Source organism: Osmia lignaria, chromosome 13 (assembly GCF_051020975.1).
Source record: "Osmia lignaria lignaria isolate PbOS001 chromosome 13, iyOsmLign1, whole genome shotgun sequence".
Lineage (NCBI taxonomy): Eukaryota > Metazoa > Arthropoda > Insecta > Hymenoptera > Megachilidae > Osmia > Osmia lignaria.
The window spans coordinates 7,541,030-7,562,743 of record NC_135044.1 but is presented as its reverse complement, the minus strand read 5'-3'; the positions used below and the strand labels follow the sequence as shown (position 1 = coordinate 7,562,743).

The window sequence follows — 21,714 nt, the reverse complement described above, 5'->3', positions numbered from 1 at the left end:
CAAAGAACGCGTCGATACGCGAAACTTCTGTTATGAAAACAATAAGTCGGCGACAAGGTCGTGTTTAATCATGTTTTATCGTGCACGAAATGTACGCGCAATAAGAAACGATCACATATTGTATATATCGTGGCCATGGATCACTGTCCGACACGAACGGTGACATCTCTTTGTACTCGTTGACGATACGCTATCGATAAGAACGAATTATAATAAGATACATCGTCGATTAATCTTCGCAGTGCAAACAGTGGAATAAAACGATTCTACGAAATGCTTAGTAGATCCGAACGATCTGCGTGTGTATAGTTGAATCACGAATTACCATCATTGTCTTCAATTGAATCTTGAACTTTTAAATCAGCTTCGAAGTATTAGTGTGTAAAAGATATTTGGTATGATATTCACAGATGAATTTATTTATGGAAATCAATGGAAATTTAGAAGAAAAAAAAAAACATTAAAAATACTGTTTTGGTATTTCTATTACTTAATAGAAAAAGAAAAATTTTTAAAAAATCATATAGGTACTGGAATCAATATTTTTTATATATTAAATTAATACCTAATGCTTTTATTTAATTTATCTTATATTAATTATTCGATTTTTATTCGGTATTTAAAAAAAAAAAGAGGAAAGAGTTTATAATAAAAGCAATGTATAGATTCATCTATGTGTGCCATTTCAAATACTTTTGTTGCATCCTTAAACGCGCGGAATCTGGGTTCACGAACTCAGGAAATATGCTTGTGACCCCGGTATATCGAATCAGACTGATTTTAGCGGTATTGCTTTTTATTTATAGAACACGAAATCACACGTCTTCTGTCGTGAAAAATCTCGAAAGGTAAATCGCTGTTCCCCTCAGCGACCAAGTATTGTTCATACAGCTTTATCATATACACGTCGTCATGTCTACTCTTATGGTATGAAGAGACACAAATTGTTGAAATTATGCTTTTCGTTTGGTTTTCCATGAAAGAAAACTGCGAACAATATACCGTGAAATTTAATATCGCAACATATGGAAAGGGAAACATACAATATCTAAATGTCTCCTACTATTTCTTCAACTTTTTGTAGCTTTTAATATGTTCAGTTTAAGTTCATAAGCATAATTATTTTTTAAACTTTTAAATTTTTACATAATCTTCAGATTCAACTTTTACATAAAGTTTTTTATATTCTCAATGACTTCAGCTTGAATTGAACAGTATTAGATGTGTTTTAAAAATTACCACAATTTTTTGTAGAATTTTCAACATTTCACGTCTCCGATATAATTGAGTCAAAGCTTACACCTACATTGTATAGCTAAAACAGGTATCTACATAATATGAATGTTTTTAATTTGAGAATTATTCTATATCAACGTTTTGACCATGGTATTCAAAAGAATAAAAATTAGTCCGTAATATCGTTAACTTTTCCAATCATCGTTACAACCGTTTTCTATACAGTTTTACCTGTAAAATTATTAATCCAAAAAGACACGGGATAGAATGCATACAATAAAAATTAGAATTCTTTATATTTTATTTTCAATGAATTTTTCTTTACGTGGGTCTCACACGTACATTGAATTTTAACAAAATTAAAAATTTAATATCATGGCCAGTAATTTTATCGTTCTGCGTATACTTCGATGTGGTGTGTAATCTCTCTCATGTATCTGAATGTTAATTTGTGTACATATTAATTTTATTAAGAATTGTATATATAATGGTATAATTAAGAAGCATCAACAGCATCTTAATGCGTATTAATTGTAACTGTATTAAATATTATTGTATTATTTATAACTAAATATATTGATGTATATTATACATGTCGTGTTGTGTAGGAGCTGTTAGATTGCAAAAGGAAGAAGTTATAAAATCACTTGATGTTGATCTTACATCAAAATATTGTGATTTGTTATTATTTACAACCTGTCCAGGCACAATAAGCAATTATGTTATAAATGATTTTATTCATTAAATACTTTGAAGTTTACATAACTTAAATTTGTTAATGAAACTGGATATTATAATGTACTACTAGATGTAGTCTTTATTCCTTTAAATCCTGTGGCTAAAAAGAATTTTTCTGTAGATTCATCTCTTGTGGCTTCAGGCCTTACATTTCTAACATGTTTAAAAAATTTTAGAAGATCTTTCTCTAATTGTTGAGACTTTTCACCATCCCAAACTTTACAGACAAATGTTCCATCTAGGCATGTAATTTGTAAAGCAAATTTCAATGCAGTATATGCCAGCTTTATTATATTTTCATGATCCATGGCTTTTATACCAGATGCATTTGGAGCCATATCCGATAAAACCACATGGGCTTTTTCATCTTTTAATAGTTTTAGAAGTTCCTTTTGTGAAGTTATATTAGTGAAATCCATATTACCCAATAAAGTTGCACCTTTAATTGGATACATTGGTATTTTGTCTATTCCAATCACAGTTCCAACATCACCATCATGTTTACCATTTGCATTTGTCATTTTGATGGCAACTTGGGTCCAGCTGCCAGGAGCAGCACCACAATCAATCACAGTTTGTCCAGGTTTTAAAATCTTAAACCTTTCATTGATTTCTAATAATTTGAATGCACTTCTGCATCTATAGCTTTCTTTTTTTGACTTTTCTACATAAGGATCTTTTAACTGCCTCGTAAGCCATAACTGTGAACTATGTTTCTTTCCTTTTAAATTTTTCGCTGTTTCTTTAAATAATTTAGCAGATGTATGAATATCTTTTGCTATTAAAAAATTGCTATATAAACTTTTCATCTTTGATTATCAATATAACCTCAAATAATATAACTTGTATTAAAAAGTATGTACACAAATTAATTAAATGTTTTGATTATTTACTTGTACTCTCATATTGATTACTATTCAATCGTACAAGGAGAATTTCCATGTACACATTTTCCTGTAATTAAATTCATAACACTAAACACAAGTTTTTATAACTACATAAATAAAAGTTGTGCTCCGATTCTATAGTATCAGCTGATTAAAACGGAAGAATACGCATGCGTAGAAACCCTATGATGGTGACGGAACTTCGTAGTTACGAAAAGTATTTGATGTTGCTTGCCGGCGAAGATGTGATAGAATTCCACGAGTAAACCGATCATTCGAGCTAATGTTGCAATTAAATAAGTGATTTGCAATGAACTTAACGACAGGAAATCCTCACGGCAATGGCTTGCTCTATGCTGGTTTCAATCAGGACCAGGGTATGTGACCGAGTGTACTACATTTGACAGTCCGGTCATATACTGTCAAATTTATTTTTTTATACCTAACCTCTGTATTAACGTCTGCCCTGCAAACTTATCAAAACTTTATTTTTTATGTAATCAATATCGCTCTGATGTTAAACAGAACATTTTCAGATGATATTATATGTTAAAAATAATTAAAAATACATAAATATAATGCCATTTTCTCTTTTCTAACCTAATTCGTGTAAAATTTATGTCAAATTCGGATAATAAATTTGTATTAAATTTGACTTATCGATTAGATTTAAGCTATCTTCTTTATAAAGATTTTATGTAAATTACTGTCTTAATTATTTACATTTTTCTTATAAATAAATTTACATAGAAGTACATTATTTTTAAATTAATAATCTGTATAATTGTAATATTAAATGAAAGATTTATTTATAATATTATAGGTTTTATTTAAGTTATTAGAAAATTTATTTCTTGTATCACATCTTCTTTTTACATTCTTTTGTGTATATCATGTGATATGACATTATTTCATAAAGAGCTCCTTGATAATCATTCAAATGTAATGGTTTTATCTCAAGTCCCTATGTGTTTGCTTCAATGTATGTATCAAATGCCATATTGCATTTTCAAAGAAAAAAGATAAATATATATATACTACTGAAACAGATATTAATATCATTATTATGCATGTAATCTTTTCACTTATAGGATGTTTTGCTTGCGGTATGGAAAATGGCTTCAGAGTATATAACTGTGATCCCTTAAAGGAAAAGGCACGTCTTTTTAGTGATGGAGGTCTTGGTTATGTGGAAATGCTGTTTAGGTGTAACTATTTAGCCCTAGTTGGCAGTGGTGCAAAACCCATGTACCCAACAAATAAAGGTAAAACATTTGATGTTTTCAGGAATGAAAGATAAAAGAATAAATTACTTATCTTACATAATACTTGCAGTTATGATATGGGATGACCTGAAAAAATCTCCAGCAATTACTTTAGAGTTTAATGCTCCAGTGAAGGGTGTCAAACTGAGAAGAGATAGGATAGTAGTAATTTTAGAAGGTGTTATAAAAGTTTATACATTCACACAAAATCCTCAACAGCTTCATGTTTTTGAGACCAACCCAAATCCTAGGGGTCTGTGTGTATTATGTCCAAATAGTAGTAATTCCCTGCTTGCTTTTCCTGGTAGAAAAAATGGTCATGTACAAGGTAAAGTTTTGTATAATAGATTTCTCAACTTCTTCAATTCTTTTTTCTCACAAACCAATTTTTATTTTCTTCCTTTCACAGTGATAGATTTGGCTAATACAGAAAAGCAACCATTAAATATAGAAGCTCATGAAACACCATTATCGTGTATAGCTTTAAACTTACAAGGTACTAGATTGGCTACTGCTTCAGAGAAAGGTACTTTGATAAGAGTATTTGAAACGCAGAGTGGAAATATGATTAATGAATTGAGAAGAGGAGCTAATCATGCAAATATTTATTGGTAAATAATAATAAAGCACTGTTAAAATTCGTTTTCATATCATCATTAGTGATTTTATTAATTTATGTCATTACAGCATCAATTTTAATCATGATTCAACTTGGTTATGTGTAGCAAGTGATCATGGTACTGTACACGTTTTTGCTGTAGAAGATCAAAAATTAAATCGTCAATCTAGTTTAGCATCTGCCACTTTCCTGCCAAAATACTTTAGTTCAAGCTGGAGCTTTTGTAAATTTCAAGTTCCAGGTGGTCCCCAATGTATGTGTGCGTTTGGAACTGATAACAATAGTATTATAGGTCAGTAACATATTGCGGTGGTATTTTAATTCTTCAACATTTTTTTTTATGATAATTTTTCATTATTTTACAGTAATATGTGCAGATGGTAGTTATTATAAATTCGTATTCAACAATAAAGGTGAATGCACGAGAGATTTCTATGCACAGTTCCTTGAATTAACTGACGACAAAATGTGATTGGAGAATGAAGAGGAGGTAAACTCCTGAGTATAGGAAATTTGAAAAATTTGTACGTTATTTAATTTTCTGTATTATATAGCAATAATCGAAGGAAGAGAGTATATTTTAATACGTTTTCAGTGTTCGTGAAATTTACAAGGTATAGTTTGCATGGAATACTGTTTGTTATTTAAAGTCGTACTATGTGGTACAGGACCAAACGGAAAGTACTATTATTTGTTGGTGTTACGTGCACGGTGCGTGAATTATTGATAACAAATTGAAAATGAACTTTAAGGAATACTATAACATGTTGTTATTAACTTGTTATGTGGGCCTATTCTACTTATGGAACTACAGGTTCCTGAATGTTAAAAAGAAAATGAAAAAGAATATTTGAAATTTCATTGAACGCGTCATTGTAAAAAGTAGTTTTCTTACACAATTAAAACAATTTATTGTTAACGCTGACGCAAAATTATGATATGAAAAATATCATCGCAAAGGTAATCAAATCATGTTTTGTAGGATATATTTTGTTAATAATTCAATCATGTGTTTTTTTTATATTTATTTTATAAAATTATTAATCTTCCGTTTAACGTCATGGATCGTATATTATGCCTGAACCCGCTTCATATCCACCTATCATGAACAACTATAACGTTTGACTAATCATCGAATCGGTTTTTAATGATTAGCCAAATAAATAATGGGACGTATATAACGTAATAGAGTTTTGTAATCTTTATTTTTATGATCTCCATACATTTAATATACATATACACAAGAAATAACTACATTCACTTGTTAATATTGAAATATTACCAGAAAATATCAACGTTATTGTAGTATCATTAAGAACTTGACATCGAGTTTTAAAATAAAACTGAATATGAGACGAAACTCTGTATGTTGTTTATAATAAAATATCGATGATCAGATACAAGCGATGTATTTTGTCTTCTTCTTTGTTATTTCGAATCATAATCTTACGCAACTCTAGCAATTAAAATCAGTCTTACATAAGTAGAGAATATCATCAGGTGTAAACTTAAACCTTGAATGAAACGTCGTTATCAATTTAAAAAAATTATGTATATGATGGCAATAATTAAAATGAAAAATATATTACGATATATGCGTCGCCGCTTTTTCGATATGCAATTTTATTATTAAAAAATTTCAGAACAATGTTTAAACTTCTCCGCGTTGTTCAAAATGTATTTTGAATCTAATTTCAAATTACGAAACAACGCGAGTTGTTCAAATATCAATTGTAACGCATGAGCAAGATATAATACATGTAATAATATGAAGCAAGCTTTTTGTACTGCAGATCACTTTTGAGCTTCGTGAAATAAACGTCTTCGTCATGTCATGTATACGATAATGTACAGTGTTTTTCCAACATAAATATCCCACATTTTCTTTGTCGTTAAATTGTTAATTTTTCTTTTCTGGACAAAGACGATGTGTTCGAATTCGTATAATTTTCGTAACCATTCGTATGACCATTAAATCGTACGTCTCTTCCATTTGAAATTTCGAAATTTGTTTAAAAAACACTGTCATTTGAAAGTTATCTCTCAGTACCGAGAGTATTGTAATCAAATGCGATTTCACATTTATTGTAACGAATAAAATCGATTTTCTGTAGCTACTTCAATAAATTTTTGTAATATCTTTAAACCTCGTACGGTTTGTTTGCTTGTACCGGTACGGCTTTCGGTTTTTGTACGACCGGAACTACAGGCTTTTTCTTTACGCCGTGAAGAATGTGAGTTAATCCTTTCTTCGTCTCGAGACTCTTGTAAGTGCTGTACACAACAAACCACACGTATGAGCTGGTAATTACGAGAAACAGAACGATCATACCTGAAATAATGAAGTTTATCAAGCATACGTGATATAAAAGAATTATTTAAAAAATATCTACGTACGTTCACAAATATCTGCTTTACCACCAAGGGTAGCGATAAAGGGGCAGTCTTGTTCAACCAGGAACAAGGAAATTGTCAACGCTGATATTATAGTCATCATGACCATCATCCAAGGCGCCATGAAGTGACGATTATTCTATCAGAAGAAATGACTTTTTCTTAATCAAAAAATTACTCTGACATGCGACTGTGTAAAATGTTATTACCGTTAGCGCACCGTACAGAAGCAATATAGTGGATATAAAATGTATCACCGTGATGACAAGTCCGCAATACATCGAGTAAACCGTTTCTGGAACGATGAAGAATCCGCTCAAAATTTGTCGAAAATGAATGAAATTAAATAGAACGGTATCGAGATAAATGTATGAGAGGAAAGACTTGTTAGGAAATAATTCTTATGGCTTTTTGTAAAATAATAAAACATAAAGCTGTTTGGAGTATGTACCCAGTAAACAATTTGCGCGCAGATTGGCAGCAGATCTGACAGAATCTGTCTACAAATCCGTAGCCATCTTTTTCTGTATTTGGCTTGATAGAATCAAACGCTCATACTTCGGAAAAAGATTTTAAATACCATTTATATAGTCACTGTTCCGTTTAAAATTTAAATGGCTGAAGTTGCAGGATCTGCTCGGTTTCTGCCGCCAATCTGCTTTAACAGGTTTTGTTATATTTCTGCCGCGAATCTGCTACAATAGCTGAATTTAACGCATCCTGCATCAAATCTGTTGCGATTCTGTTTATAAAACCTTCTAACAGGAATTCGACAGAATCTGCTATTCGCAGGATTGGCTGACTGGCTATAATTTTACAAGCACCAGTTGCATTGTGATGAGCCATATCCATTTTCCTAGTATTAAGGTGGTTAGAGGATATGTCTTCTAAAGCTTCTCTCTCCAGAGCATCTTCTGTATCTCTTACCACCATTTCTTGAATTCCCATTGCATGTGCCAGTGCGAGCACGAAAAATATCATACTGAAGCCTGATGTAAACTGTATCGAAGAAAGAAATTTATAGTGAGAGCAATCATTGTTGAATTATAACAGTGAATAATTATTGTATTTACCAATTGAAACACAGCTATTAACACTGTGCCTTGTTTCAAGTTGAAATAGTGTAAAAAGTTTTTTAACAGTCCCACTTTCATTTTGTTTAATTTATAATAAAACTTGGAAATATTCTTCCTGAAACTAAAAGGAAACAATTTCAGGAGAATATTTATAATAATTTGTTTAATAAGATTTATTATTTGTATCCAAATGTTTGATTTTAATTTCTTCAATTTCAAATCTTATTAATTATCAAAAATAATGAAAAAAAGTCATCATTAGATTGGAGTCGCTGCGATCGTTTTGCTTACAATAACGATAACAACAACACGAAAAAAAAGGGAGGCCTCCCCGCTACATTGAGGATGTAATTAAGTGGTCACCCTTTCCCTCAAAGGGAAAGGAAACTATGCATGTTGTCACTCACCTGGCAGAAAAAGGAGCACAGAATATTACTAAAACGTAGCTCACAATGAGAATCAATAACTTTCACTGTTTCTCGCTTGGCTGAAAGCGAAAGATTTGATTGTCGAGAGAAGTGGTATCATACGAAGTCGAAGGATCTTGAAGAAGAAATATTATCCCTCTTGGTCAAGTATGCTCGAAATTACACAGTAACACGAAATTCGGATATTTTTTCTGTGTTTTTTCTTCGTGGACCAGTGTACTTTCGACGCGTAAAACACAAGTTTATTTCGTCCAGGAGGTAGGAGCGTAACCCCTGGTGGTAGATTGCACGACATGCGCACAAGTCGAGCCACTGCCGCATCCTTCAAGGTGCATCCATTCCAACTTGATCATTGATTGATACTGCCGCAAAATTATTAATTTCTGTTCTTGTAAATCCGTTTTAAACAGAATATTATTTTGACATTTTATCGCGATCGAAATTTTTAGAATTTGGGAGTTTTAGGAATTTTGGAATTGGGAATATTTTTTAAAAATAATATGCACTTAAAAATTGTTTAAATATCGAAAATTTTTATTTTAATAAAATTTATAAAATTAATGTTTATTTAATTTGAATAACTTCCAGGGAAACAATATTTAAAATTCCCAAGATTTTAATTTTTTAACTACAGAAATCATATATCACTTGGGTTACGTATCGACAATATCAGGAAAGTTTGAATTGCAGTTTGAAAGTTAGTTCGATGGCTGAATCATCTTTAAAGTAGTCATAGAAACGCGACGCTGGGGTGGTTCATATTGAATGGGGGTAACTTTAGCGATTGTCTTTTCGAGGTGTCACGAAACAGTACGCTTCTAGTTGACGCGTCGATAGTTTGAAGGAGGCTAACATGGACCGGAAATATCAGAGGGTTGAAAAGGGGGTGGGCGCGTTCCATCATCCACCAAGAGCAAAGTACAGTGAAGAGACGAAAAATCTGATTAAACGTAAGCAAATTTATCATAAAAAACAAAAGTGAAAAATGGTAAGAATTAAGGGTTAGTTTTGTTTTATTATAGTTTTAATGGAGGAGTCTAAAGTGAGCATGATGAAGAGAAAATCAATTCAAGAAGCACTCGACAGGGGTGATTCCTTACCGCTTCCCACGGATAAATCAAAACAGAATGCGAATAAACGTAACACGGAGTATCGGGTAAATTTGATAGGTTTATTTATAAATATTACACGCACTAACCGTTTTATTATTTTTACAGGTCACGATGCCTTCTATTTGGAAGAAACGAACTCAGGATGTCATCATTCAAAGTGGCGCATACGAGAGAGAACAATATAGAAGGACATCCCCTCTTCGTAAGATACTTCAAAATTTGTATAATTATAATGCTGTAAAATATCTTTTTATTATTGATAAAATTTAGGAAGTAAAGAAAAGCAAAAGCGTCATCTGGCATGTATCATGGCATACGGAAAAGATATGCCAGAAACTCCTCATGGACCAAAAGTTCTTCACAAAGCAAGACGAGAGCGACGTTCGTCAGACGATGTAAATCCTATCGATGAGTGTAAGTAACAGAAATAAATTAATATCTAACATTACTACACTAATATTTTATTTTTTATTTTGTAGTGGTACGAGGGATTCAGGAGAGAATGGAATTTTTAAGCGACATGGAGAGCCTTGGAATGGGAAAAAAATATCGTCCTATGATACAACAAGAAATAGCACAAAAATTGCGTTTAATCGAATCAGTGGACAAGGAAAAATCCAAGGAAATCAGGAAGGAGATAAGGGAACTTGATAAACCATTACCGAAACCATTTCCATTAGGACAATTGGATGATAATTAATAATTTTTGTATTTACCACTCTTTTGTATCTAAGTAATTTATATTTTTTTATTGTGTTTACCGAATACGCTGCATATACATGTAATACAAAACGCTAGAGATTTGAATTTGTCGCGTTTAAATCGATTCGTTAAATCGACGCCTTCGAGTCGAGTATTTAAGAAGGCGCATGCGCGGCGGGAGAAGTCGGAGTCAGCCGGCCGGAGAAACCGCGTCAGTCGTCAGTTGTGCGCCACACGGCAATGGCGTATGTTGTTGGTGGTTTTGTATTATCGTTCGTACTTTGCCGACAGCTGATATCGTGGTCTTTTCAAAACAGACAACGCGTGTGCACATAAATCATTACTCGAAAGATCATCGTATACGTAACTGTAATTTCGAAAAGCCGTGGTATTACGATCTCGCAGAATCCTGGATGATCTACAAGTGATCCAATATGGCGTCGACCGATCTGTCGTTCGGTAAATGATGAACCCGTGTACCATACACACCTTTGACAAGGTCTTCCCGAGGTCGTCCGGTTTTTAAAAGCAACCTTTCCACCCTTTTAACAATGTCGCTATAATATTACGATCTTCTGATATATTTTTCTTTCTTAAAATCTTTTATATATTCAAAATTATTTTGTAAACATCTTTTAAGAAATTATACTTTTTTAAGTTAAGTCCAAGCACATATTGAAAATTTATCAGATAATCGTTAATACAAAGATCGATGTACAAATAAAAAAATATAATATTTAATATCATTACGTATGCTATTTGAGGTTAACAAGTTTGAGCAATAACGGTTTCCTCGTTTACGTAAATGCCCGATGGTTTTCCCAACAATTATTGACCTTCGCGTTATAATATTATTTTTCTTTCCCTTTTCTTTTTTTGTGAAAAGTGACACTTGGTAATTTTCCGTGAAGTGATTTACTTTTATTTTGCTTTTCGTCGCCGTGCCCAACCAGGCTGCATACCAGCGTTCTACAGAGAAGTCTACGAGAAGATCTGCTCTCCCACGAGTGGAAATGTGGAACGAGAGGTGTTTAAATCCCTTCTTGTCAAGTCCCAGCTGAGTAGCTCCGTTCTCAGCCAGGTATGTTTCTCTCTTTAAGTCTTTCTCATTTCTTTCTCCTTATTGTCGCGTAGCTACCACCACATTCAAGAAGAGAGAGTCGAATGTTTTAACTTTGTAATTTCTTCGCACGTCGTACTGTTAGGTTAATGCTACCGTTACAGATATACGATTAACTTCTCCCGGATCGAATGACGATCAGCCATTGATTTATGGCGGATAAGAACCAGCTTTTTTCATGAAACTTAAAATTGCTTAATTTTTAATTTTTCACACTATGGAATGAAAATAAAAGATAGCTATTATTTAAAATAATAGCAATTTTCTTCTTTCTTTTTTTATTAGTATAAAGTGCAATAATTTAAATTCTATCAAAGAAGTAAATGAATTATATCTGTTCTACAAATCTTGTTTAAAATCATTCTATACTGCATGCATTATGATAAATGTTTTAAATGGTCATTCGTACGTCCTTGTCATGCTTATCACATTAGTTAATACAAATTGCATCGAACCGGTTAGATAACGAAGCAAATGTACATACAACGGTATATGTATAGACGACGCGTCGAAACAGATGCCACGTGAATAAATATTCTGCATAGCGGTTCATAACGAGATAAACCGTTCCGGAATTTTTTCACGACCGTGACCAGACTCGATAAGCCTAGAAAGGATTCTTATCTATAGTTAACTAGGTCCTTACGAAACAAAAGGGACCAAACTGGATTCGGAGCGTACAATCACTTCTGATTTGCATCGTATGCGATACATACGGTGTCTTGTCTGAATCACTGGGGTCACGTTAAATACGCATACTTGTAGATATGATTCAATCTTTTAAAGATGAGTAATTCGATATTCTATCATGTTCGATGTGTATTCATTTTAGAAATCTGGAATTTTGGAATTCGGAAAATCTGAAAATTTTTAGAATTTTCGAACTCTGGAATTATGGTAATTCCGTATTTTGGAATTGTGAAATTTTCAAACTCTAGAATTCTGATACTTTTATCAATTTTAGAACTTTGGAATTTTTTAATTTTCAAATTGTTGAGTTCTGATATTTTGAAACTTTGATGATTTGTCATTTGAAAATTCTGAACCAGAATTCTAATCTTAAAATTTTAGAATTGCGAAGGTCCACATTTGGGAGGGGGCAGTCCAGATTTTTAGAAGGGGTAGGCCCACCCTCTTTCCCATCTAGTTATTCTTATAATTATTTATTATTAACCACATATTAAAGGATATAAATACATAAAAATATCGCAGAAATTTCATAAATTAGTGACAAAAGAAAAATTCAAATTTTCATAGTCTGATCAAATTGTCATTAATTAATGAAGATAGTATCGCCCTTGTAATACCATTCATATAAACACTTTTTTATCGTTTATAAATATTTTGCATTCGATGAATAATTTCAGTCTTCACAGTCAATTATATTGTCCCGAGACTGGAATGAGTGTATCATCATTATTTTATCATTAACACGCCCGCTAACGATAGTCTGCACGGACGCCCCTTTGTAATAGTGGAAGATTACGTAGTAGGGTCAGCTACAGTCGTAAATACACATTACAAATATTCCATATCTCTATGCTTGTAAATTATCATTTATTATGTTTTACTACTTATGTCCGCCAATTATTAATTTATCTCTGGTGATTTCTTAATGAAATTTCAAACTTGCGCAATAACGATTAATACAATTAGGATTTATTTTTAACATTGCATAAATGCTTGTAAAAATAATTAAATTGAAAATACAACGAGTTTATCTATAATACTTGATGAAATAAAAGTAATCATCGTTCGATGGTTACTTTTAATGAAATCATGAAAATTAAGATGTTGAAAATTTCTGTTTGAAAATCGCTATTTTCCCGATAGAAGCCTGATTTGATCGCGGGTGTACACGATATCATACGACGTAACAGGGATTGAACGTCGCGTCTCGTTCATTGACTAATGACACAATCAAAATAACGTTACGTGGGTCGCCGCTTGATCGTTAATCATCACGGGTCACTATAAATAGGCCGATCCTGAATGATACGCATCGTGGTACGATAATGAAAAATGTTTTTTGTTTGTCTAGTCTATTCTTACGTCTAATATTCTTTAAGAAAATTATTTCATCATTAATGTGTCTCAAAGAGCAACAATTAGATATATCATAGGGTAGGACGATAAAATTAAATTAATACAAAATCAATTATTTTACAGAATTTTTATAGCATTAAATAATGTGTCAAACTTTTGATGATTCAAAGTTGATCGTTGTTTATTATAATTGTCATTTTGTATTAAGAATATTAATGAATTGTTTATATAGTTATTTCCATAAAATTTTAAGCTGTTCAGTTGATATTATATAAACGTTATTTCATAATAATTTGATATCTTGAAATCGTGTTGATCGTTTCGAAATCGGTTGTTTAATATACAACAAGCTAACATTTACGAAGAATCATTGAACGAGAATGGGTAGGGTTCTTACAAGCGTACCATGCTACGATCGACACGCAGTGACCATGCACGTGAGATAAAACCATCACGGACATGAACCGATCTCCCTTCCCTCTGCTTTTCTTCCGTCGCGGACGAGACTAATTTTGTTTAATGACATTCCAGTTGTTTCGCGCTTTATACGATGCATCGTACACCCCTTCCTCCTTCCTGCTTACCAATATTTTTACACTCTTATCTTGTATTTTTATTTAAAAAAAAAAAAAGACAATGACAAATTTACGTAGCTTACTCGATTACTTTTGAGAATTATTTATTTTCCTTTTAGAAATTTTAACAAATTTTTTCTTGTTGCTTCACCTTTGTTTCCTTAATTAATTTGAATGGTTTCCTTTTTTTTTAAATTAATTTTTGATTGATTGCGTGGATGACACAGTTGTTACATTAGTAATTATAAATAATTGGTAATGTTTAAAGTTAGGTAACGAGGCGTAGTAAATTCTCAGCTTTCGCGACGATTGTTTATGAGCAAAATGTTCACACGATCGCGAACAAGGAACACAATTTCACCCTCGGCACCTCTCTCGGTGAACTTGATCAACGATTAAGGTTTAATAATACTGGTGAAACCAATGAGAAAACAAGGACCCGTCGCTTTCGAACAGTGAGAACTCGGAGAACCGCATACGGAACGGTGCACTTTTATGCACTTCTCTTTTTGCTCATATTTGCGATCGTTTGAGTCCATTTGCTTCTCTTCTTCTCTCGTTCTTTTGTTTCTTCCTTGCTGCAATTCACACGGCCTCTCTTTCCATACCTTTTGCGTGTATGTAGTACGGGTTTGAACAATTGGAAGGTGGTGAATTTCTTTAAGATTTTTCAAATTTTGGAATATTAATAACTTAGAATTTTGGAATATTAATGACTTAGAATTTTGGAATATTAATAACTTAGAATTTTAGAATATTAATGACTTAGAATTTTGGAATATTAATAACTTAGAATTTTAGAATATTAATAACTTAGAATTTTGGAATATTAATGACTTAGAATTTTGGAATATTAATAACTTAGAATTTTGGAATATTAATAACTTAAAATTTTGGAATATTAATAACTTAGAATTTTGGAAATATTAAAATATTTAAAATCACCATAATGTCGGCAATTTTGTTCTAAAAGAAAAATAATAATAAAACTTTTCCTCTATTCCTTATTCTTTATAAATATCGTTATCATTGTTATGAATTTCTTTTCTTTTTCCTGGTTTATGATTAATTTCTCTGGATTATTTATTCTTATTATTCTTCTTATTCATTGCACACTTTCTACCTCGTAATAAATATTTCAAGTTCAATGAATCTTTACGACAGAACAAATGGCAATAATAAATAGTAATTGAATGTCTCGTTGCCAGCTGTTTTATTTATCTTTTTCAAAGGTGATTCATACTTTTTTTACTTACCGTTCCAGTTTTTTGTATTCAGTTTCTCTTCTCAAGCGAACACTGATCTTCACACTTGAATAATTTATTTATCAGGTCATGTTCAATGATACGGTACAGGAAAAAAAGAAAGTTTATATTCTTGTCACTTTATTGTTTATGATCGTGTCACAGCCGTGGTTATTGTTAAAATACACTACCTTTTTAATTATCTTTTTCTTTATGTATCTCAAAAACTATATAAAAGAATAAATAGCCATTTTCGCTATTTGAAATTTGTAAATTAATTAAATAATTAAAAGCATCCACATTTGTACAATAAAACACAGGTTTCACGTAACAAATGATAAGAATTTGACTCATTAATATTTTAAGAATAATTAAATTTCAAAAGTTATTCAGATCAGTTATCCAGATTTTTCCTCCTATTTATAAACTTATAAAATCAGCAGAAATTTGATTTACAAGTTACACGTAAATCTAGTGATATTTTTCAGTATGGTATGTTAGGTATTCTATCCACGAGATTTTCTAGCTGCATAATTTCAAGTTTAGATGCAGGTAACGTACGGTCTCTGTTAGCTTTGCCAGAACGGTGAAACAGAGAGATAGTAGCAATGGGAATGAAAGAAGGAGAAGCAGAATGACGGAGCAAGGTATAAAAATTCTCGGAATGTAGTTACTTTCATTTATGGCCTAATCCTTTGGATTCGTTCACAGTGTTAACCGAGGTTGCACCGTTAGTCGAGTGTATCACACTGATTGTGTTGCATTAAACTGTTTTTCTCATTAAATCGAACACCTTTTTTCCTTCTTTCGTGTAAATGGCATTTATGTAATTAAAATTTTTTATCCGAGGTCGTCCAGATTCCCTAATTTTACTTCAAGTGTTAAGTGTCCAGCAATGATTAATTAAAAATATCGTTGCATATCGTATTTCAAGCTAAATATTTCTGACACGATATTGTACGGTAAAGGGTTAACAAATTTCAAACCCTATTATCTTTCGGTATAGTTATAATTTATTTATCCCGTTTTACTGTGCTTCTTGCAACGGATAATGTTATTTAATGTTTTATCCGAAACTGTTTGATTTAGATAAACGCTGACAAAGAGAGGAGTTATTGTAAACCTGTTTCATGTTTTTCCCGCGCGCCTTTTGCGCAATTGTTTTTTTTTTTTCCTTCGACTGCCTTTCGTCATACAAAATTACTCCGCTGTTTATCGCGTTATTTTACATCGAAATTATTATAACAATGTATTGCAAAATGTATACACGAACCTTGATTTATTACTAAGCGGTAAAATTATTATTTAAAAAGGATACAGTTGATCGATAATTGTGTCTTCAAATTTTGATGGATCGAACAGATAATAACTCATTAATTTCTGACGATTTATTATATTTTTTTATATGTTTAAATGCAATGTTCGAAAACATTATTTTCATCGCGAATAAAATATTCGATATGGAACTTTCCTGAACAGGTAGAACCAAATATTTATCGAATGAGTGCAAGATTTGTGAATAATTCATCACCTGTAGTCACACTGTTTCAGTCGTAATAAAAATACTATTCAGATTTCTGGGCCCTTAGTTGATTACCTAAATTTGTAAAGAGAAAAGGCAACATTAAAAAAATTTTTTCTTCCATATTTTTGCGACATAATAAATGAAAGACTTATAACAGGACCCCATGGAAAGTGGTGTCAGGACTGGAGCTTCTCTTATATACTTCCCTTTAATCCGGTGTTGATTTGAATAAGTAAATCATCTAATATGAAATAACTTTTTTGTTTCAGATATGGGAACTGGTGGACAGCAAGATGGGTTATTTGACCAGGAGCGGATTATACAAGGGTCTTGCTCTAGTCGCTTTTGCTCAGCAAGGAAAACACCCCAGCGACAAACTTTTGGAGAACTCCGAATCTCAAGGTTCGCGTGTTTCTCATAATTTTTAACAAAATAATTATATCGCTACCATATATCAAAAGAAAGACGATAATGTATGTAGTATCTCGACGCTCCCAATTTTAAACATTTGCTTTCTCAGCAAAACATTGAGATTACGATAAGTTTGGTAAGGAAAAGTCTTATGAAAATAACGCGATTTCATTGGTCGTGTTCCAACTCAGTTGGACGTTTAAGGAAATCTTCTGAAGGAAAGGTGGACGACCTGATACGTAAAGTAGATTGTGATGTAGAGTAACGGATACTTTTAACAATCAGAACATTGTTAACATAGTCGCTGTAATTGAAACGTTATCGGTACAGGAGCTGAGATAATGCTTAAACATACCTCAACTAACATCCGTGCGAAGAAACCCGGTTTTTAATGGTGTCACTGACCAACACAATCAGTTCTTGTTTTTCTTATCGTTAAAAGGCTAGATTTTTATCACGGTTGAAGGAGGTCCACGGGAAATGCACCGTTCTTCCGGTAATCTTTCTCACCGCCACTCTGTCTACGGGAACAATTTCTTTGTGAAACGTGCACCGTGAATTTCCTTTCTTTAATCATTATTTAATTTTATGATAAAATAAATATCTATCCTCTATAAATAAAACTCCACTTCCTTATTTTAAAACGATAATTATAATATTTTTAAATATTGCCCGTTTGGCAAAATGTCAAATGGATCACTTTTCTACCTCGTTTTCTATGATTTTACAGATTTCTAATTTATTTAAAAAATACAGTCCTTCGAATTTTGAAATTTTTATACATTTTTATTTCTGTTTCATAGAATTGCCTGTTCCTGTACTGGGTGACCTATCCGAGGTAACACTCCTGGCCCAAAGGCTGCAGAAAGGTAGCAATCCTGCAAAACTGAATCTCACCTATTCGGATATATGTAATTTGGACACGATAGAAGTTAATCTAGTGCCTGAGAAGAAAGGAATTTTTCTAAAACACGTGGAATATCAAGTAACGAGCAAGGTAATATTTCTTACATGAAGAAGAAATTATAGAATGATATATTGAATATAAATTTTATTTTCAGAGATTTAATTCCGTCGTTTATAGACGTTACAATGATTTCGTATCGTTACACGAACTTCTCTTAGCGAGATTTCCATACAGGTTGATACCGAAATTACCACCAAAAAAGATTGTGGGAGGTAAATTACACATCTTATAATTATTCATCTTTTGAATCTATTTCTTATTCTGTTCTCCATTATATCATCCATTTTTTTAAAACAATATTAATGGTATTTTATTTGCAGCGGATTCCCAGTTTCTGGAGGAAAGGAGACGCTCTCTTTTAAGATTCCTCACTGTAATCGCTCGTCATCCTGTGGTGAGCAAGGATCATATCGTCCAGTTCTTCTTCACGTATACCGGCGAAGAAACGCAACACAAAATTCGCGAAGTATTCAGGCGAATACCTGACGAATTTGCCACCTCAGAATTATCCTCGAGAGCGAAGGAACTGGTACCGCCTGAAACGTTAACCGAATTTGCGAACAGTCGCGATCAGATCAGAGTGATACTTCTTGGAATCTCTCGATTGAAAAACATTGCTGATTGTCTAGCAATTAGATCGCACAGCTACGCAGTTGACATGGCGGAATTAGGCACGCAGTTAAGTAATTTAGCCTCGGAACCTCATGGTACCACCACTTGGGCCAGTGGTGGTTCTACCGTTTGGCAAGAGATGAAGAAAGGTTTTCATATCATTTCAAAGTGGGTATTATAAGCATAAAATTATTTACTCTTTTCTTTTCTTTATTAGTTAACGATGGAAATCAGCGAGGAAGTTTCACAAAGACAGAATTACCATTCATGACTGTTAATTTCAGAGAATTCAACCTACTCTCGACGAGAGCTCTTCAGCAAGCAGTCAGAGAAGAAACGATGGTATGTGAAAGGCTGAATCTCCTTCTGGATGTTTTAGTAGCTCATAGAATATTATGTGAGAGGCATGAGCGTGGAGTCAGCGCTGACCATCAGCGAGCTTTGTCTACCATGCTGTCCTTAAAGAAGAGGCAAATGCAAGGAGTCATTCGAGGCACTGATGTAAGTGAATCTTCTGAGAGGTATTCAAACAACAGACGATGATTTTTAAAGCTCCAAGAAAGATATATTTATCCGGTGATTTAACTCGATTCATTGTTATCGTGTTCGCTAGTCATTACGTGATTATTCTGAAATTACCCAAGGTCTTTTATGTTAATGAAAGAGGAAAAATGTAATATATAATTTCAAGTTTGTATCGTCTTACATAATCTCGTCTAATTGAAAGCAGACTGTATTCATTATGAGAATTATTGAATTTTTTCATTTTATAAACAGAGCGACACGGTTGAGTACCTGGAAAATAAGATGGTCGCTCAGGAATCTGTAATTGCGAACGTCGAGCTACGAAATTGCTTCTCATTACATTGCTTACACATGGAGACACAACTCGTTCATGCACACTTAGAGATACTTGCTACGGTCTTACAGAGTCTTGTAAACGTGCAAATTCGTGGACATTCCGAGGTGAGATACCATAAATATTTATCCTGTATTTAAAATTCTGTCATAATTATTTTAATCTTTTATGCTATCTGAAACTTAGATTCTGGTAAGTGCAACATATTAATTGTTTAAGAAGAAAAGAGCAATAATTACACTGATGATTTTCAGTAATTATATAGAGATACAAATGAGTAATAATTATGTTTACAACTTGCATTTTGAACACGTTACAGCTTGCTGAAGTGTGGAAGTTAATAGAGCCAACGATTATGAAATGTTTACCAGAGAAATCAACCAGTGGTTCAAATGGAATTTCATAGCGAAAAGAATTTATTATTTTGTGTCGAATTTTTACCTACTGCACAAATTTCGCGATTACATAGATCTAATCCCCTGTTGTGCAAGGTAAAACTGTTATAAGATGGTTGTTAGAAAGAAAAACTTTCAAAGTGATTTTAATATACAACTTTAAAGCATTCGTACCGATCGAATATATCCGAACAAGATATTAAACATATTATATGTAATCGTAATAAATGCTAATAATTTTCAAAAAGCGGGTGCAATAAATATTACCTACACTGACGTGTGTGTAGACCCAGAATGTTGTATAATATAGAAGATATACAATTTCAAGACTTTTAAAACATTCCTTGTTGTGTACTTAATATATTTTATGAGCTGATTGATAACCGCGAACTAGATGATAATATAATGTTGTATATATATATAATAAGTTACGTTTTCTTTTGTAAAGTAATTGCACAATACATCAAGGTACCGGTATAAAAACTGCAAAACAATTGTAAATATTTTGTTTATCAAGATAGTATGTTTTTATACGAGTCAGAAGTCTGAAGAGTTTTAACATAATTTTCACATGCCACGTTGATCGTGGATATTTTAAATATTTTATATACATTTACATACGATACTCGACTTTGTATAATAATAACAAAATATATGTTGCTATTATATAATTATATATTTATTTACTCCTGCATTCCCATTTAAAGTCAATTATTAAATTAAAACATCAAAAATGTTATTGGTATTAAATAATAAAAATTAATAGGATGATGAATGTTTGAAAAAACATTGTACAGCACTGAGTATTTCCTAAGGGAAAATGGCAATGTCCTCTTTCCATCGTGAAGGTCCTTAGACCTTCATTATCAAATATCTTGACAAAATTTAACTTGTTGCATTAAAATTTTAATTTTTATCACTTGCCACGGGCGCTTCACACCCTCGTTACAGCACTGAGTCAGCGCTTCGGGGTCCTTGATACCCCAAGATATCATGTCGGTAAGTAGAGAGCGCTACTGATGCGTCGGGGTCCTTGGAACCCTAGATGTCATAATGTCGGTATGCAGTATAGCTGATGCATCGGGGTCCTTAGAACCCCGGATGCCATAATGTAGGTATGTAATATCGCTGGTGCTTCGGGGTCCCTGACACCCCAAGATATCAAGTCGGTAGGCAGATAGCTTCGCTGTTGCATCGGGGTCCTTGGAACCCCGGATGCCATAATATAGGTATATAATGTCGCTAGCGCTCCGGGGTCCTTGACACCCCAGGATATCAAGTCGGTAAGCAGATAGCTTCACTGATGCATCGGGGTCCTTAGAACCCCGGATGCCATAATGTAGAGATGTAATATCGCTGGTGCTTCGGGGTCCTTGACACCCCAGGATATCAAGTCGGTAAACAGATAGCTTCACTGATGCATCGGGGTCCTTGGAACCCCGGATGCCATCATATAGGTATGTAATGTCGCTGGTGCTTCGGGGTCCCTGGAACCCCGGATAC

At 32.8% G+C, this 21,714-nt stretch overlaps 5 protein-coding genes across 10 annotated transcripts; 3 read left to right on the top strand and 2 right to left on the bottom strand.

Moving 5' to 3' along the window:
• Window positions 1-1,519: 1,519 nt before the first annotated feature.
• Window positions 1,520-2,783, bottom strand: Mrm2 (Mitochondrial rRNA methyltransferase 2). The gene has a single exon (XM_034320495.2). It carries the CDS (start codon window positions 2,781-2,783, stop codon window positions 2,028-2,030), a length of 756 nt encoding a protein of 251 aa, XP_034176386.1. The 3' UTR covers window positions 1,520-2,027.
• A 314-nt stretch (window positions 2,784-3,097) lies between these two features.
• On the top strand, window positions 3,098-6,565 carry LOC117602445 (WD repeat domain phosphoinositide-interacting protein 3). 2 transcript variants are annotated; one of them, XR_004580957.2, is made up of 7 exons: window positions 3,098-3,238; window positions 3,953-4,126; window positions 4,197-4,454; window positions 4,536-4,737; window positions 4,814-5,037; window positions 5,111-5,269; window positions 5,341-6,565. XR_004580957.2 is itself a non-coding variant. In XM_034320478.2 (6 exons), exons 1-6 carry the CDS (start codon window positions 3,172-3,174, stop codon window positions 5,215-5,217), a joined length of 1,032 nt encoding a protein of 343 aa, XP_034176369.1. In that variant the 5' UTR covers window positions 3,098-3,171; the 3' UTR covers window positions 5,218-6,565. The 2 variants fall into 2 exon arrangements, 1 of the variants encoding a protein (XP_034176369.1); XM_034320478.2 differs by having other exon boundaries at window positions 5,111-6,565.
• Window positions 6,566-6,708: 143 nt separating this feature from the next.
• On the bottom strand, window positions 6,709-8,985 carry LOC117602452 (uncharacterized). The gene is made up of 6 exons (XM_034320497.2): window positions 8,623-8,985; window positions 8,213-8,336; window positions 7,964-8,138; window positions 7,349-7,434; window positions 7,143-7,278; window positions 6,709-7,077 (listed from the first exon to the last, which is right to left on the bottom strand). Exons 2-6 carry the CDS (start codon window positions 8,291-8,293, stop codon window positions 6,887-6,889), a joined length of 669 nt encoding a protein of 222 aa, XP_034176388.1. The 5' UTR covers window positions 8,294-8,336; window positions 8,623-8,985; the 3' UTR covers window positions 6,709-6,886.
• A 426-nt stretch (window positions 8,986-9,411) lies between these two features.
• Window positions 9,412-10,603, top strand: LOC117602451 (UPF0193 protein EVG1). Its single transcript, XM_034320496.2, has 5 exons — window positions 9,412-9,593; window positions 9,666-9,799; window positions 9,861-9,957; window positions 10,026-10,169; window positions 10,235-10,603. Exons 1-5 carry the CDS (start codon window positions 9,497-9,499, stop codon window positions 10,453-10,455), a joined length of 693 nt encoding a protein of 230 aa, XP_034176387.1. The 5' UTR covers window positions 9,412-9,496; the 3' UTR covers window positions 10,456-10,603.
• Window positions 10,604-10,676: 73 nt separating this feature from the next.
• On the top strand, window positions 10,677-20,864 carry LOC117602444 (sorting nexin-8). Of its 5 annotated transcripts, none has more exons than XM_034320477.2 (9): window positions 10,677-10,916; window positions 11,411-11,484; window positions 17,237-17,369; window positions 18,182-18,375; window positions 18,440-18,557; window positions 18,666-19,125; window positions 19,242-19,458; window positions 19,735-19,923; window positions 20,136-20,864. In XM_034320477.2, exons 1-9 carry the CDS (start codon window positions 10,892-10,894, stop codon window positions 20,220-20,222), a joined length of 1,497 nt encoding a protein of 498 aa, XP_034176368.1. In that variant the 5' UTR covers window positions 10,677-10,891; the 3' UTR covers window positions 20,223-20,864. The 5 variants fall into 5 exon arrangements, with proteins under 5 accessions (XP_034176368.1, XP_034176367.1, XP_076547847.1 ...); XM_034320476.2 differs by having other exon boundaries at window positions 10,678-10,916; window positions 11,411-11,538; XM_076691732.1 differs by having other exon boundaries at window positions 10,678-10,916; window positions 11,344-11,484.
• Window positions 20,865-21,714: the final 850 nt, after the last annotated feature.

Excerpts from the sequence above, each read along its gene's own strand:
- LOC117602451 (XM_034320496.2), top strand. The coding sequence starts at position 9,497 with ATGGACCGGAAATATCAGAGGGTTGAAAAGGGGGTGGGCGCGTTCCAT. Across the intron at positions 9,594-9,665 it reads GACGAAAAATCTGATTAAAC|TTTTAATGGAGGAGTCTAAA; the intron begins GTAAGCAAATTT and ends GTTTTATTATAG. Across the intron at positions 9,800-9,860 it reads AACGTAACACGGAGTATCGG|GTCACGATGCCTTCTATTTG; the intron begins GTAAATTTGATA and ends TTATTTTTACAG.
- LOC117602444 (XM_034320476.2), top strand. The coding sequence starts at position 10,892 with ATGGCGTCGACCGATCTGTCGTTCG. Across the intron at positions 18,558-18,665 it reads ACCAAAAAAGATTGTGGGAG|CGGATTCCCAGTTTCTGGAG; the intron begins GTAAATTACACA and ends TTTTATTTGCAG. Across the intron at positions 19,126-19,241 it reads GGTTTTCATATCATTTCAAA|AGAATTCAACCTACTCTCGA; the intron begins GTGGGTATTATA and ends TGTTAATTTCAG.
- LOC117602445 (XM_034320478.2), top strand. The coding sequence starts at position 3,172 with ATGAACTTAACGACAGGAAATCCTCACGGCAATGGCTTGCTCTATGCT. Across the intron at positions 3,239-3,952 it reads TGGTTTCAATCAGGACCAGG|GATGTTTTGCTTGCGGTATG; the intron begins GTATGTGACCGA and ends TTTCACTTATAG. Across the intron at positions 4,738-4,813 it reads AATCATGCAAATATTTATTG|CATCAATTTTAATCATGATT; the intron begins GTAAATAATAAT and ends ATGTCATTACAG.
- Mrm2 (XM_034320495.2), bottom strand. The coding sequence starts at position 2,783 with ATGAAAAGTTTATATAGCAATTTTTTAATAGCAAAAGATATTCATACA.
- LOC117602452 (XM_034320497.2), bottom strand. The coding sequence starts at position 8,293 with ATGAAAGTGGGACTGTTAAAAAACTTTTTACACTATTTCAACTTGAAA. Across the intron at positions 8,139-8,212 it reads TAATAGCTGTGTTTCAATTG|TTTACATCAGGCTTCAGTAT; the intron begins GTAAATACAATA and ends TCTTCGATACAG. Across the intron at positions 7,279-7,348 it reads TTCTGTACGGTGCGCTAACG|AATAATCGTCACTTCATGGC; the intron begins GTAATAACATTT and ends TTCTTCTGATAG.